This window comes from Phoenix dactylifera, chromosome 7, assembly GCF_009389715.1.
Source record: "Phoenix dactylifera cultivar Barhee BC4 chromosome 7, palm_55x_up_171113_PBpolish2nd_filt_p, whole genome shotgun sequence".
In the NCBI taxonomy this organism is placed as follows: domain Eukaryota; kingdom Viridiplantae; phylum Streptophyta; class Magnoliopsida; order Arecales; family Arecaceae; genus Phoenix; species Phoenix dactylifera.
Genome location: NC_052398.1, coordinates 8672164 through 8688856, shown reverse-complemented (window position 1 = coordinate 8688856; position 16693 = coordinate 8672164). Strand labels below are relative to the sequence as shown.

At 37.2% G+C, this 16693-nt stretch overlaps 1 protein-coding gene across 1 annotated transcript; it reads left to right on the top strand.

Annotated features, from left to right (window-relative positions):
* The first annotated feature begins 1409 nt into the window (after positions 1 to 1409).
* LOC103711369 (AUGMIN subunit 5) lies at positions 1410 to 15844 on the top strand. The gene is made up of 10 exons (XM_008797479.4): positions 1410 to 2129; positions 2704 to 3246; positions 6197 to 6338; positions 7053 to 7229; positions 9535 to 9744; positions 11853 to 12038; positions 12448 to 12607; positions 13788 to 13983; positions 14825 to 14957; positions 15325 to 15844. The coding sequence occupies exons 1-10, from the start codon at positions 1675 to 1677 to the stop codon at positions 15454 to 15456; spliced, it is 2334 nt and encodes a 777-aa protein (XP_008795701.2). The 5' UTR covers positions 1410 to 1674; the 3' UTR covers positions 15457 to 15844.
* The last annotated feature ends 849 nt before the right edge of the window (positions 15845 to 16693 follow it).

The following is a 16693-nucleotide window of genomic DNA, read 5'->3' as shown; positions in this document are numbered from 1 at the left end:
ATGCAAAGCCCCAAACATTCCCACTTTTATTCAATTATCTTGCATGAATACCCTGTTATTCCAAAAATTGCACAAATGGCCATGTTTCTTATATTTAGAATAAGAAGTAGTTTTGGCTATACTTGAGTGGATCTTCATTCAGATCTAGTCAAATTTAAATTAAAGAATGAAAAAATCCACATCAGTAATTCAAGCTATTGGATGTAATCTACCGTCACTAAATTGTTTACATACTAAAAATTATATGACTTGGAGATTTATAAGCTATGCAAAAAGTGATCTAAAAATTGGACAATCTTAATAATGTTAAATAAAGACTAAGAATCGAAAATAAGCATATTTGCTATAATAGTTCTTAGATCTTTAGCGACAAATCCTGTTCTTAAGTCTTTATCAGATAAAAGATATCTTAATGGATTTTAAGTATGTAGATTTCTCTCATATTTTATATGGAAGTGTAATTATAAGACGCACCAACTATAAGCATGCACATCGATAAGGAAAATGGATAAAAAATTCTAAAGATTATGCATGTTTCCCTTCTTTGGATCATAAGATGATAAAATTACTATTGAATTTACCATAAATAATCCATCTTTACAATGAAGAAGATATTAAATAGGCAATTGCCGTTGCAAAATCTTAGCAAATGCAAATGCAGAAAAAGTAGAGCATGGAGCTAACGGCTCGTTTGGTTTGTATGAAAAAAAGAGAAAAATAATGGCCAATAGAAAAACGAAAAAGACTTTTTGTTTGGTTAAAATTTTTAAAGGAAAGAAATAGAAAAATAATATTTTTAGGAAAATAAGATTCTAATGTTTCATAAAAAAAATATGAGAAATATGGAAAAAATATTTTCCGACAAGTTGAAAATTGAAATATTTTTTTTCCAAAATTATCCATCAAAATTCATAGGTAAATTTTTTTTTAAGGATGTAATAGATATTTTACACAATTTTTTTTAAAAAAATATTTGCTCAACTAAATATAAGCCACTTTAGAATTATTTTTTTAATAATCAATAAAATATATAAAATTAATTTCTTAAATATTATATATATATATATATTTCTTAAATATTATATATATATATATATATATATATATATATATATATATATATATATATATATATATTTGATGGGATAAAATTATCCTTGCGAAACAAAGGAATCTCAAGAGAAATAGTAGACGGTCGGCGCCCTAGGCGTCGAATCCTGGCCCGGCCTGACCTTAGCCCATTTCTTTCATTTTTTAAGGCTGCCAGCCGGCAGTTGACCCCAGCGTTTCCTGCCACCGGGGTACACGGCGTTTTAGAAGAAGACAGCGGATCATCACAGGTCCAACGGTCGGTGGCACCGGTTAGTTAAACCTCGACCGCGGCGTACAATCAAAGCACATCCCTCGCTCGTCCGCTTCGAAAACTCGCTCGTCCGCTTCGAAAACTCTCACCAGAAGCCCTCGCTCCTCGCTCGTTTTCAGACCGAAAACCCCATCCCAGCCTTGAAGAATCTTGCAGGCTTGCAGCGCTAGGGTTTCCATGGTGCCGCTGCCGTCCGCTCTTGTCGGATCTGGATTGCCGGCGCGGTCGTGAAACCTTCCTCTCCGATCGACTGTGGACGAGATCCGGCGGCGCTTAGGGTTTCCCGGGCGGCGATCCGGCCGGCCGGAGGAATGCAGGGCCCTGGGGGTTCCGCCCCGCGGCCGGAGGCGATCCTGGAGTGGCTTCAGAAGGAGATGGGGTACCCTTCGCCGCCGCCCTCCGCCGACCAGCTCCGCAAGATCTGCCGGGGGAACATGGCGCCGATGTGGGGCTTCCTCCTCCAGCGGGTCCGCTCGGAGCGGACGGTGGCTACGGCGCGGAGGAACATTATGGTGCACGGGGTTCCGCCGGCGGTGGATGGGGGGAGGGGGAGGAGGAGGGAGCGGGAGAAGGGAAAGTTTGAGGAGGGTTCGTCTTTGGAGTCCAGGGAGGCCGCTCTGAGGGAGAGGGATCTGGCCGAGGAGGAGGCAGAGAGGCTGAGGAACGTGGTGAGGAGGCAGCGGAAGGAGCTGAGGGCTCGGATGGTTGAGGTTGCCAGGGAGGAGTCGGAGCGGAAGAGAATGCTTGACGAGAGGTCTAATGCCAGGTAAGGAACTCAATAAGACTGAAAAAGAAAGATGGAAAAAGAAGAGATTTTTCTTATCTGTTCATTTGTTTGGTAAATTTGGTTTAGTAGAAACTGCTTAAAATCTGACTTAGGAAACTAGTAGAAGAGATGTAGTCTATAGTCTTCTTCTCTCATTGTTCTCTTTGCTGATAGATGAGATTGGTACCGGCAGGCGAGGGTTTACCAAAGAAAAATGATAAGAAATATACACTCTTTGTCCTCTAATTTACATTCTTACAGAGATCCGACAGAATGGAAGCAAAGTGGGGACGATATCTTTTTGATTAGTTCTTCCTTTTGTTTTACTCTGGTTTGAACTATATATAAAATTGGTGATTTTTTTTTTCATTTCCCTTTTCCTCCTATCTGAAATTGCCTGATAAAAAGTTGATGGCTGGGAGAATGTCCTGTGAAAGCATGCTTCCTTTGTTGGTATAGTATCTTTATGTTCTATGATTAGTGTCCATAGTGGAAACTATCAATAGTCTTTTATGCTTCATTTCTTGTGGTATTTATCTTGTTGAATTTTTTACTTTGTGTTTTAACATATCAGGCACAAGCAGGTGATGTTGGAGGCATGTGATCAGCAATGTGATGAAGCAACTAAGATATTTGCCGAGTACCAAAGACGTCTTCATCACTATGTAAATCAAGCAAGAGATGTGCGGAGGCTGACTACAGGTAGTGCTGTCGATGCAGTTGATGATCTCGATGCACATGGTGAGAAAGAGGCGGTTTACTCAACCGTCAAGGGCAATAGGTCGTCAGATGACATCATTCTCATAGAGACTTCAAGAGAAAGAAATATTCGGAAAGCATGTGAAACTCTTGCTGCTCATATGATCGAAAGAATTCGTAGTACTTTTCCAGCATATGAAGGGAGTGGCATTAGCTTGAATCCCCAGTTAGATGCTGCCAAACTTGGCCTTGATTTAGATGGTGAATTTCCTGAAGATATTAAAACAGTAGCACTAGATGCACTGAAAAATCCTTCTCTTCTACTTCAGTCAATAACTATGTATACTTCAAGGGTTAATATGCTTATTCATAGAGAAACTGAAAAGATCGACATCAGAGCTGATGCAGAACTGTTGAGGTATTTATAGCATGAAGTTTCTAATTTTGTCATTGTTTATGCTTCTTTCTATTGTTCTAGACAAGTCAAAAGCTTTCCAAAATTATAATTATAATCTTTTGCTTACATAATATATCAGTCTTCATCATAAGTATTAATAAGATATTTCTAGTAATTTTCCTGTGCAAACATTTTTTTGGTATGTGGTAGAAATGCATTCATTATTTGTGGCACCTGTCAGGCACTGTTTTGACCATAGGACGTCACATGTCATTGTATGCACTTAGTTAGCAATGAAACCACTAGCCCAAGTGGGTTCCCCATATGAATGTTCTTTGAATGACAAATCCATTATAACTATACACAGAATTAAGCAAACACTTGTTGACTTAAATTAGTGGACAAGCTAGCATAGATTTTCCCCCATCTCTCCAATGGTCCTTTTTAATGCTTTGCATTGCTGATGGCAGTCACAAGCTCAGATTAAAAAAGGTGAGGGCTGATGCCAGGTTCGTGGCTTCTTTCTTAATGTTGATGTTTTAAGCCACAAAATCTGGTATACAAGATGAGGCAACTTATTATACAGGTAAACAAGAAGGTCAAGTATGTGAGCTGCAGGTTATATCTATGTATGTTGTGAGTGAGAGGAAACTAGAATTTGCTAAGATGAGGGCGAACTAAACTACAGAGTCGGATTAAATAGGGTTGCATGAGAGTGACAATATTGCTTGCATTGTCTAATTGCAAAAATTTAAAAAAATTGCTTGTTTGTAATTACAGCAATTTATTGATCACTATAGAATGAATTGAATGTGTTTAAAAGTTATGAAATGTATCGCAAAACTACAGAATTGAAAACTTACTTAATTCAAAGATCACATTTCTTTTTTATCTCCTTTCTGCCCCTCACATTATGTGATCTCCTATTAGCAGGCAAACATCAACTATAAAAGTTCTCAACATTGGAATGTCAAATTTCTTATATAGATATAAATTTTGTTTCTGAAATCCTCCTGAAATAGGCTAAGGAAAAATGAAACAATTTGTTTTTCTTTGTCCTTAGAAATTCAATGAGGAGTTAACTGGAGAAAGACTGTAAAGATATGGTTAAGGATGACGCATAGGCATCATCTTGCAATTCAAATTATTGAGTTGATTATGAAATAAGTAGCTATATTCTTGCGTTGGATTTCACTTTTCCCCCTTCATTTCTTCTATATTCAGATTTTATTTTCTGTATAATCGAAATTGTATAGAAATGAGATATCCAAATCCAGATTCCCTTCTAAACAAGAAAGTATCAATTCCAGTTTCTTTCTCTTATCATCAATGGCATATTAGCCATATTGACCCTAGTTCTTAATTCCCAACCCAACCCTTTTGGCTCAAAATTTGGGATTTGTGCGTTAGACATATCAATTGATATATTTGGGATAATAAATCATTGAATCTAACCCCCTGCCGTCCAAGCACTCTACATCAAATTTTTCTAAGCCTAGAAAGCAAAAAAGGCCATTTTGTGGTCCTGTAATTGGAAATTAGATACTAAGATTTAACCTTTTATGACAATTCATTATCAAACTGGCTGATCCTTATCTGTCACCATGATTTTTGTTGCATGCAAACACTGTGATGTGTATGTGAGTGTTGTCTAATTTGATATTTAGATACATCTATTGCAAGTAGATGGCTATTGACCAAATATGTCTCTTGCCACCAGTTGAATATAAAATTGTCAATCATTAGAGAGAAATTCTTATGTGGAACTGATATGAAGAGCCATCACATGCTTCTTGTCTGGAAAATGTGGAAGATCTCATGAAAAAATGAAATCATGCAGGATTCATAGGGAGCATCACATGAGCTGTGAGAATCTCTTCAGTTCATTTATTCATGCTTATATTGATGCATTGAGGGTGAGGCTTTGAAGTATATATCATAACCAATTTGCCTAGAATCAATTCCTATTTCTTAGAGCCAAAGTACGAAACCCACTTAAGTTTTCTTGTTATAGCCATCTCCTTATGAATATTTGCACATGGTGATTCTAATGGAGCATGACAAATGTAACTTCAGCTTGCTGTAGGCATGCAATTACCTGCAGCATTAGTTTTATAGCATGTTTTAGTCAAAACAGTTTACTAAAAGTTTATTTATTATTGAGTTATCTCTCTCTCTCTCTCTCTCTGTGTGTGTGTGTATGTATTTACGTACGTATGTACATATGTATAGATATTCATATTGTGAGTCTAATGGAGCTTGACGAATGTAACTTCGGCTTGCTATAGGCATGCAATTACCTATGGCATTAGTTTATAACATAGACAAAATATTTTACTAAACGTTTATTTTGTTATCGAGTTCTATAGTTGTTTCTAGATATCTATATCTATATCTATCTATATATATGTATGTATGTATGCATGTATGGATGTATGTATGTAGTTTACAGAGTCAGGCTTTAGATGCTTTTGGGCATTCAAGTTAGTACTACTGGTCTCTCAAAGTTAAAACTAATTTGAACACTGCCTTAAGAAAATAACATGTAGGATACTCAATGGAATATAGCCTTAGCAATAAGTCTTATCTAATCTATATGGATCAAGATATGAATCAAGTTAAGAAAAATATAACATGTTTGTGTACAAAAAGTCCAATTGTGGATTTGTTTCTTGCTTTCTTATTGCTTATCTGACTGTGCTCGTATAACTAGGCTTGTTCATTTTCATATTCCTTCCATCCCTGCTTGTACTTACATTGATATGGTGCTTGAAGATTATAACTCTCTGTGATCTCTAATGCTCGCAGATCTACAGCCGTTTATATAGTTTCCATGCATTTGCAAAGTATCAAATAGCATGATCTATTATTAATTTGCAGGCTCCTAATTCCTTCACAGTTTGCTTGTTCATATATTATGCACTATTTACTAAATTGTCATTTGACGAAAGTTATCACCCTTTCCATATAGATACAAATATGAAAATGATAGAGTTACCGATGCTGCTTCGCCTGATGCAAGCTCACCCTTACCGTATCAAGTGTATGGCAATGGAAAGATTGGAACAGAATTGACCACAAAGGGAACTTATAATCAGCTTCTTGAAAGACAGGTATCCCTCTTTGAGTGTGACATCCTTTAATTGTCTTTAGCAAGTTTCATTTTCTTGACCTTTTGGATAGAGAACAATTAAATGTACTTATTTTTGTTATGTTCTCATTTTCAAACATGAACATATGCAACTTGTTATGAGTAACCTTTCCTGGCAGTTTGCTTTTGCAACAACACTTTCATTACTAGTTATGTTTGATTTTCTGTAATTTTTTGGAACTGTGGATTGTTTATGGTTTACATGCTTTGGCTTAAATACATTTGGGATCTTTTTTTATTAGTTATTTCGTCACCATGTATTCTCCCACCCTTAACTCCTACATCACAGAAAACTGTTTCAAATGTGTGTTGGCATGCAAGATGGTTCGCATAGAGATGAAAATTTGTTTATTTATTTCAAAAGTGAAAACCTCAACTATATACATGGGGGAGATGAGTTCAGCAGGATCTGCTTAAGTTCCCAAAAATATTTCAATATCTATAACAAACATTACAGTACAACTTGGAAAAAAGTGAAGCTAGTGAGAAATATTCAAACTGAAAATTTTTGGTTTTGTATATGATCTTTTCGTAAAGTGAGTTGTTCATGTAATTTATTTGAAATATGAAGGTTATGTTGAATCGGTTACCTTGGACCTGATAGGGTGTCATGGAAATTTTTGTCGTCAATCTTTTGTGGTGCTGAAATCCACCTCATATTTCTTTTGCTTTACAGAAAGCACATGTGCAGCAATTTGTGGCCACCGAAGATGCATTAAACAAGGCTGCGGAATCCAAGGCCTTGTGTCAAAAGCTTTTAAAACGCCTCCATGGGAGCAATGATACTGTTTCATCACAGATTCTTCCTGCTGGAGGCACCTCCCAGAACCTAGGCAATATCAGGCATTTGGAGGTATAGTGTCTTGATTAATCTGAGAGTTATTATTGTCAGTTTGTACCAAATGAGGTTGCAGTCTTGGTAATTGCATTTACATTCATAAGAGAAGTTGCTATTATATATTGGGTGGTTCTATGATCCCAATGCATTTGGTGTTTGATTTTTTTTTAAATTTCTATCGTTCTTTTAAAAGTGTCAGAATGCTAAAATTTCTTACTCTTTTGATATGCTTGTGATGATCATCATGTTGATGTTGTATTATGAATTTTTATTTATGTCAAGTGCCATATTTCAGAACATGCAAATAATTGTCTTTTGGAAATATAATTTTGGAAAATCTTGTTATCATGCATTGTATGCATGTAGTTATGTCTGCATGCATGTACATTTGCATGTTTCTTTGTTGGACCTCGAAAACTATGAACATGTGTATGAGTTAATGTCTATGCGTAGATTATGAAGTTTGCAACAAGTGGTACTTAGTTGTTATTTTCCATTCATGTTTCAACTGTATGCACTTTTATTTTGCATGTGTATTTGCTTTATTTTCTTTCCTCCCCCATGTTTAAAGGTATATTATTTTGCAGTATTAGTTATGCAATATAATGAATTGGGCTTGGGCGTTCTGTGAACTTTTTTAAACATGCTACTGCCTACTAGTCTAGAAGATTGTAGACAATTGAGGTGGCTAAGGAGCAACCCGGTGCCTAAGCTCTAGGCAGGTGCCCATGGGACAAGCATCACAAAGGACATCCCGTGAGCAATGACCTCATGAGTACCCCTCAATTCCACTGCTGACAATAACTAGAATAATGACTGGCACTGGATGAGCACCTATAGATGAGGCAACCCAGGGAAAAAAAAATCTGATCAGCAATGACCCCACAAATGCACCTCAAGTCCATTATTGGCGATGGTCGCTGTAGTGGTCATGGCAGACAGAAACAACAGAAAAGGGGGAAGATGGAGGAGTAAAGGCACAAGAGTGGACTGGGAGAACCCTCACCTGCCACCCACTGCTGCTGCTGCTGCCATTACTGGCCCTGAAACCCCACCTTCCTTGTTGCCATAGCACTTGTTTTCAGCTGCTGAAACCCTATCTATTTTTCTCCTCTCTTCTTTAAGGGAAGGATGTTGGTGGGGGGAGGGAAAGAGGTGTGTGTTGTTTGAGATCGGGAGTTTATACTATTGGACATGGTGCCCATCCTTTTCCATCCACTTCAGTGCTTGGGAAGGCCTAGCATGCATTTTGGGCAGCACGTATTTAGGTGTTTGCTTAGGGTCTGCGCAGCCCAGTCATAAGCAACGCATCAGGTGTCTGCCCCACCTAAGTTGGGTTCTTTGATGGCCACATAGGCAATCTCTTGAAAGCTTCTATTGCAAGCTGAAATGTATCAGAAGGAAACCACTAAATTAAAGGCAATTTGTGTAAGTTTAACATTGGTCGATACCAAATGCTTTTATGAAAAACACGAAAGTATCTCTTTTGGAAGATGGAAACAACCAATCAAGAAGAAAGCTTTGCATGAGAAGAAAATGGGTTTAGAAAAAAGAGAGGAAGAGGAAATGTTGAAACAAGGATATAACAACATTCAAGGAGGAAACATCATTAAAAGATAGCCGACAGAGAGATAGCAGTCTGCTCATTCTAAATTTCTTAACTTTTGAAAGCTTCATGTTCCTTTTCCAGTTATAAGGCCTATGAGACATCTTCTTCCCACTGGTTCAAGTTAAATTTTATTGAAATCTATTCCCTATCCGATTAAAGACACATGTCAAAACTCCTGAAATATCTAGGCAAGATAAATTACTTCAGTGCCATGTGAGGAACTGCATGACTAAGAGAAATATTGGGTTATATCTGATCGGCTAGAAACTTAGAATTCATTTGCCTATTTTATTGCAAAGCTGCATGTTCTGTATGCCTTTTATAAAAAAGGGGAGGCCCAATCCAGGAGGCTCTTGTCATTACGGGGTCTGTGGAGGATCAAATGTATGCAGTTTTAACCCCGCATATGGAGAGGTTGTTCCTTTCATCAGCATGTTTGTTCTAAGGATATATATATATATATATATTTTTTTGAATTCACTACAGGGATTGACCTGCTTGGGCAAGTGGCAGGCATTCATGTCGCATTGTTGTTTGTATAGCCAACTGTAACAGAAATAATTTATTCTGATCACATGGCTGCATGTATTTTCATGGTCTCATGTGCATGTTTTCTGCAATTAGTGGAATCTGTGCCTCGAACAAATATTATTGCATTCAGATGCTTTGACAATGCTCTATTCTGATCGTGATTTTTTCCCTTTTATGCAGTTAGAAGTCTGGACCAGGGAAAGAGATGTTGCTGGATTGAGGGCAAGCTTGAGAACACTGACATCCGAGGTGCAACGCTTGAATAAGTTGTGCACAGAGTGGAAAGAAGCAGAAGATTCCCTGAAGAAAAAGTGGAAAAAAATTGAAGAGTTTGATGCTCGTAGATCAGAACTGGAGTCTATTTATACTGCTCTTCTTAGGGCCAATATGGTTAGAAGGCTCGTTCTAATTTTCACCTCTTGTGGTTTTTGAGTCAAGGCTGTTCATGATTTTTGAAAAGCAATATTTCATTTTCAACTCTTGTAGCGACCCATTGATGTCTGTTCAGACTGGTCATTTATGCATAAAATGATTGTATCATTACATGATCACATATGTGGGTGAATAGTCCTACTTAAAAAGGCCTTAAAAAACTGCAAATGCTAAAGAAACTTAGATGAATCAACACCACTAATCTTCTATATTGTATAGCACTGAAAAATAAAGAGTTGATTGAAAAAGTTCTTTCCAATTTGAGTCATTCCATTATAGCCTCATTTTGTTGGTTTCCTCATGCTCTTCTAACATGAACCAGTTCTATTCTACTATTGTCTAGTTATATAAGGTCAGCTGTTTGACATAAGGCCGTGGTTGTCTGGTATATTCTTCTGTGATGCACTTGTTGGGACTATGAGCTAAATTTGTAGGTTAAAAAGGAAACAAATCCTTAACATGTCTTGTAGCTTATTTTCTTTCATCATTTCCAGTTATTCATATTGTATTCCTTACCATGTACCATCATGCTTTTGAAAACTGAGAGAACTGATTTAAAAATGATGACTTTGAAAAATGCTATTTAGCACGACTAATTCCCTGCTCTCTTCCCTATCCAACATAGCTCTACTGTGGTGCCCAGTAAATGGCCCAACCCTCACTTGAAGATCACCAACCCCTGTGTCGCGCCAATCTCCTCCTGCCACAGTGGATGGGTAAGGCAGGGGATAGAGTGGTGCTGGATAGGACTCCTCTATTGTCTATGTATTAGTGTTCTTTGGCCCTTTTGGAAATGAGACATGCAATTTCTGGTCACATTTTTTAGTTAAAGACTTTAGCTTCAGGATCGTGATTACAAGGAGCTGTTTCTACCTAGCCCTTCTCAGCCATGTGTTAGATGAAGGTTCCTGCCTGGCAATAAGAAAACATTTTAAAATTGCTTCTAAGTATTGCTTCACCAGTTTGCAATTGATTATGTAATTTAAAAGTTAGTGTTTTATTCAGGATTTATCTAAAGCTTTTTTGATTCACACACAAAAAAGGTCATCCTTTGAGGTGAATTTCTACAAATGTCATGGATGGTTAATTCAGAGCGTGGAGGAACTTATGTTTGTTAATTGCTTTACACTAAAATTTGATAGAGAAGCAAGCATGTTTGGTCGATCATGAGGGAGAAAGGTATATCAGTTTGTATATTCATGTACAACTGGATAGCAATAAAGGGCCAATGAACAAGTCCTGACCTCTCACACATGTCACAATTACTTTAACTAACATGCAGGAAGAAAAGCTTTGGTGCATGCTATGAGTAGATAAGATTGGCAGTCTGGAGAATGTAGGAGTAACAAATGGTTATATCAAAACAAAGTATGTGGAAGGATGTCATCAGGATGGGTACTCTCGTGCAAATCTGTAGCTGTCAAAGAGCTTGGACTCCATTTTCTGTTCTGCAACAGTCTAAATTCAGGCCCACGGTTAAACCTAGTGACATCCTAGGTAATGGTGTGTCCGTGTCACAAGTTGAGATGTGGATTCATATTAGATTGAAGAACAAGAGACTCACTTATTAGAGATTTTCACTACTTTGATTATTTTTATAAAAGGATGTAGAGGTAAACAACGATAGGACTGAAGCAATTGGAAATCAGCGTTTGAGTGGTAGACATCCATTAAGTTTGACTTGAAAAGAAGAATTTTATAGGAAGACATCCATGTAATCATTATATAGTGGTAGAAACTCTCAAATAGACTCTCAAATAGAGAGAAATGTTTATTTACTCTTCTAACTATCATACACCCATTCCTGAAACAGATGCTCGATTCTTGTTCTTTTTTAAATGCATAAATTTTCTTTGATTTATATAACTTTTAAACCCTATATTTATCCTCACAGCTTGCCTGGTATTTGATAGCAGACAGTGATGGTTCCTGTCTCTTGTTTATGATAGGTATTTTGATCCATAGGCTGAATATGGGAATCTTGTTGGGAGATGCAAATTTTTGTGTTTTGCTAATATTGTGCCCAGTTTTACCTTATGAAGTCAACTGATCTCTATATGCTGTAGGATGCATCGGCATTTTGGGACCAGCAACCATTAGCTGCACGGGAACATGCAGCAAGGACAATCATTCCAGCATGCACTGCTGTGGTGAACATTTCAAATAGTGCAAAGGATCTCATAGAAAAAGAAATATCTGCCTTCTATCAAAGTCTGGACAATAGTTTGTACATGATGCCAGCAACTGCACAGGTTGGTAATTTCACAAATTGTTATAGGAATAAAATATTATGAATCATGTGGCTTTTAGTGCTGCATATATTATTCTAGGGACAATGACATCTTCATGTAGCCTTCCCTAGAAAGATCATCCAAACAAATGAAAGTTGGTGTAAAATCCCCATGTAGCATTTAACAGTAGACTTCAGCCAAGAATTGGAAGCATATGTTTTGATTTTATTTTAGCTATTTATGATCCTCTCTTTCTGATATCTATGTTCCATATATTTTATCTGATTTTAATACTTGATATATTATTCTACAATTTTAGCCTTTTAGGACTTATCGGAATGATCATAATTGTCTTGTACTTGCAGAATACATCTATATATGCATCATTTCTGGAAGCTTAATGCGATATTTGTTTGCCTTACTTGAGCAGGGTCTTTTGGAGTTCATGGGTGCGAATGGTGCTACAGGACCAGATGCACTTTTAGCTGCAGAGAAGAATGCTGCTATATTGACAGCAAGAGCTGGTGCTGGAGATCCATCAGCAATTCCATCTGTATGTCGCATTTCTGCTGCTCTTCAGTATCATCCTGGTAAGCTTTCATGTGAACACCTGGGCAATGTGCCTTGATAGCATCACTAGCTCTGCATAATGATTTGCCAAGGGACCATAAGAGATTGCTCTTATGCATGGCCTTCTCTCTTTCTTTTCAAAAAAACAAAGAGGTACTACTTATTCATCCACACCCAGCCGATTATGTTGCAAGCATCAATAAAATCCTGATATCATGGATTCAATATATCCAAAATAGAATTTCAGAATTTTATCATATCATTTGCCTTGCTTCTACCATTATACTTTTTTACAACCAGACCACCCTCTTCTGCAAATTTAATTTTTTAATTCCAATATTTCTAGTAAAGAAGAGGGAAAAAATTGTTTTCTGAAAGTATATCCAAAAGCAGACTAAATAACTTGAATGCTAGAATGTTCTTATTATATAATAGAAGATCTTTCGTCTCTTTTGGTTGTATTTTTGAATGTCAAGCCAGCTCATTGCTAAACTGTTGCTTTATCGGTCAATTGTCCTGTTTCTTTCTCCTTTTTTTCTTTTTCCTTTTTTTTTTAGGTGGAGGGCAGCCCACCTGCACCATAATTAACTAGGTCCTGATACATAGAAATGCACCATCCGAGATTCGAATCCAGAACCTCTGGGTATGACCAGTGAGACAAGTCCCAGTTCATCTCAGTTACCATTAAATTGAAATATTTTTTCCATGCACTTGCAATTAGAGGCCCTAGTTGTTGTTTTATTAAAGAACTTAACATGTTATAGCTACAAAATTGGTCATCATGTGCTTACTATTGGACACTTGATGTGATGTTACCATTTGGTTGCATGCCATGGCTTAAAATTCACTGATGACTTCTCAGTGACTGCATAATTTAGGTTTTGCTTATTCTTTTGTTGATTACTTAGGTGGCACAAATGTTGACATGTTTGCATGGTTTCTCATTGTTGTATCCATTATATCCATTAATATATTATTTGCATTATTGAAGCATTTGGTATTCATGCACTGCTACCACTATTTGGATGCTAGCATTTCAATAGAATTTTGTCTGTGCAGCTTGGCGTGCTTGCTATTTCAGAGGAATTATGACTTGTAACTTGAATCATGAATTCCGTTTTGTTTTTGCGAGGGTATTATCTTTTGAGATTTATGTGTTTCTCATTTTCTTGCATTTAATGGAAGAACTTGGTCATTTAGGTGCTGAAAGTTCAGATGCTGGCCTGGCATCAGTTCTAGAGTCTATGGAATTCTGTTTAAAGCTTCGGGGTTCAGAGGCTAGTGTATTGGAGGATTTATCCAGGGCAATCAACCTAGTTCATACTCGACGCAACCTTGTTGAGAATAATCGTGTTTTACTAAACCATGCACATCGTGTACAACAAGAATATGAGAGGTATAAGTTTCTTTATTTTATTGTTCAATTCCTTTTATTGGAGGGACTAATATTGCGTATAATTATTTTGCACAATGTGTTGAAGTACTTATTATTGAAGACTCAAGCTTCAATGAAACTTGTTATTATAGTGCACCTTAATATGTTGAGACCCTAAATTTAGGTTTGAAGATTGAAACTTGTAAAAGCATAGATGTTCACTTGGGTCTGGTTCAGGTTCATAGGTCACATTTTGCCAATCACATATTGTTAAAGAACCTTCCTGGTTGGAGGTGTCTTGGTTATTTCACCCTCTTTCTTTATTTTCTTTGGTGAAATCATTCTCTCCCTATGATTCATTTAAATACCTGAAGAATAACCAGTCAAAGTTCTGTTCAAGCGCCAATTAATGGTGATGCACTTCGTATGCTTGACGATGGGCTGTCAATCAAATTAATTCTTGGAGATGTTCATATTGATATTTAAAATGGAAGTAATAAGTAAACCTGGAGTTTTACAAGTCAAAATACAAATTAGGAGCCAAAAAGAATCTAGAGATGACACAGGCAAGGAAAAACTGGAGTTATGGAATATAAAATAAAATTTCAGAGTATTTTAATTCACATCGACCTTCTTACTGGTTCAGTGGGTATCATCCTTCATATATCGGTCACCCCTGCAATATAGATAGCACCCTTGCAAAGGCTTGAGCTTGCTTTGGACTCAGAGGATTCCAGTGTTGCTCCTCAGAGCCTGTCTTTGTTTTCTTGCAGGCTGCATTTATGTTCTAAGCATGAAATTTTTCAAAGTTTATAGAGAAGCAAAATCTGAAATGAGTTCTAACTGCTTATAAACCCTGCAGGATGTCCAATTATTGTCTGAAGTTGTCCGGTGAGCAAGAGAAAGTTGTTACAGAAGGATGGCTGCCGGAACTTAGGAATGCAGTCCTGGAGGCTCAAAGATGCTTGGCAGATTGCCAACGTGTTGGGGGCTTGGTAAGCAATCCCAACCATGTGTCGTTAATTTTGTTGCGATGGTAGCTTAGAGGTGCTTATCCAAGATGTTTGGCCGCTTTGTTCTTGATGGATGCTCGCTGCTTCTTGCTGCTTTTTTCTATGGTTGAAACTGTACTTGGGGCAGCTGCAGGTTGCATCTGTAACATATCTTTTGCTTTATTAGTGCAACATTCATGGTCATATTTTTGATAGACCTGCTACTAGCTGCGGTTGCATGTCTGGCATCTTATGTGGATTAGTACGTAACTTCTTGGATCGTGCTGTGGAAGATTCTGTGGACATGCTCATGTGTGTATGGTTGGTATCTACCTATGGAAAAGTTGCATTTAATTTTTTTCATTTGCAGGTCGATGAGTGGTGGGAGCAACCAGCAGCAACAGCCGTGGACTGGGTTACAGTTGATGGGCAAACCGTGGGTGCTTGGCTCAACCTCGTCAAACAGCTTCAGATGGCATTTTATGACAAGGAGCTTTTATGAATGTTTCATTTTTGAACTTTTTAGCCAATTCCGCTGGTTTGGGTGAATCATAGTGAGTTTAATCTGCTGAAATTACCCTTGAGGGTTTCGGTTTGCCCGTCCTTGGTAGATTCTGTTATTTCTAGTGAAGATTTCGTCATGTCATTCTTCACTCTGCACTGTTGATCACTTTAACTCGTCATTAGATCCTTTGTATAGTAAACATTTGGCTGGCTGATGGAGGGGTTGGATCGACCGTACCATTTATTCCTCGTGATTTATTTTTCTTTTCTTTTTTCTTTTTTTTTGTTGTTTTTGCAGCACACGTTTTTGGTGGTACGTGTCAGTTGGTGTTCTTGTAATGTTTCTTCGTACACTTGTTCTTTAATCGAAATGATTTTTTTTTTTTCCAATTATGATTATATATGCTTCCAGTTTCTTGTCGCGAGTTCTAAAGCATCAATCATCAAGAGGCGCTTTTACTGGGGAGCTGTTAATAATTCATTTTAGAATGTGTGGATAATTGGACTGAAAATTTTATGAAATTTATAGATTGAGTTAATATAACCATCAAAATTATAAGATTACAACTGAGATAAGTCTATATTCATAAATATCTAGGACTAGTTTTAGAGTGGGTCAGTCTGAATTCCATAGGGCTGCGGCGAGGATGGTGGACAAGGGTTTGGATGGAGAAAGGTGGGGTTTGATTAAGAGCTTGTAGAACTTGCAAAAAATAAAGTAAAATACAAGGAAAAAAAATTGTACAAAAGGGGATGTGGAACCTGAGCCATCTATCTGGGATGTGTATATGTGCAGGACCGAGATGGTTCCTAATTATAGTTTAAAATAAATCAAAACCCCACATAAAATGAACGAAATTGCCTAATTTACCTTTATCCAATTGGTTTTTGCTAGTTGAGAGTCGAAAACAGAGAATTGGGTCATTTCATGCTAATTCTTTGCTGTTATAGCTGTAACTTGTGTGTGTATGATTTAAACCTACAAAGATGCGTTTCCAGGTGTTTCAATGCTGCTCGATAGGACAAATTGCTCAAAAGTCTTTGTTTCTGCTTTTTGTAATATTTATTACATTATTAATTTTTGGGCTATAAGAGGAAGAGAAAAGAAATATAGATGCACATAGCCAGCGATTTTACTCCAGTAATTTGGGAAGAAATTGTTACTACAACAACCGAAACAAGTCTACGAGGAGCTCTTAGGCAGCTCTGAGAAATTGCTACGAGGTAGCTCTGAG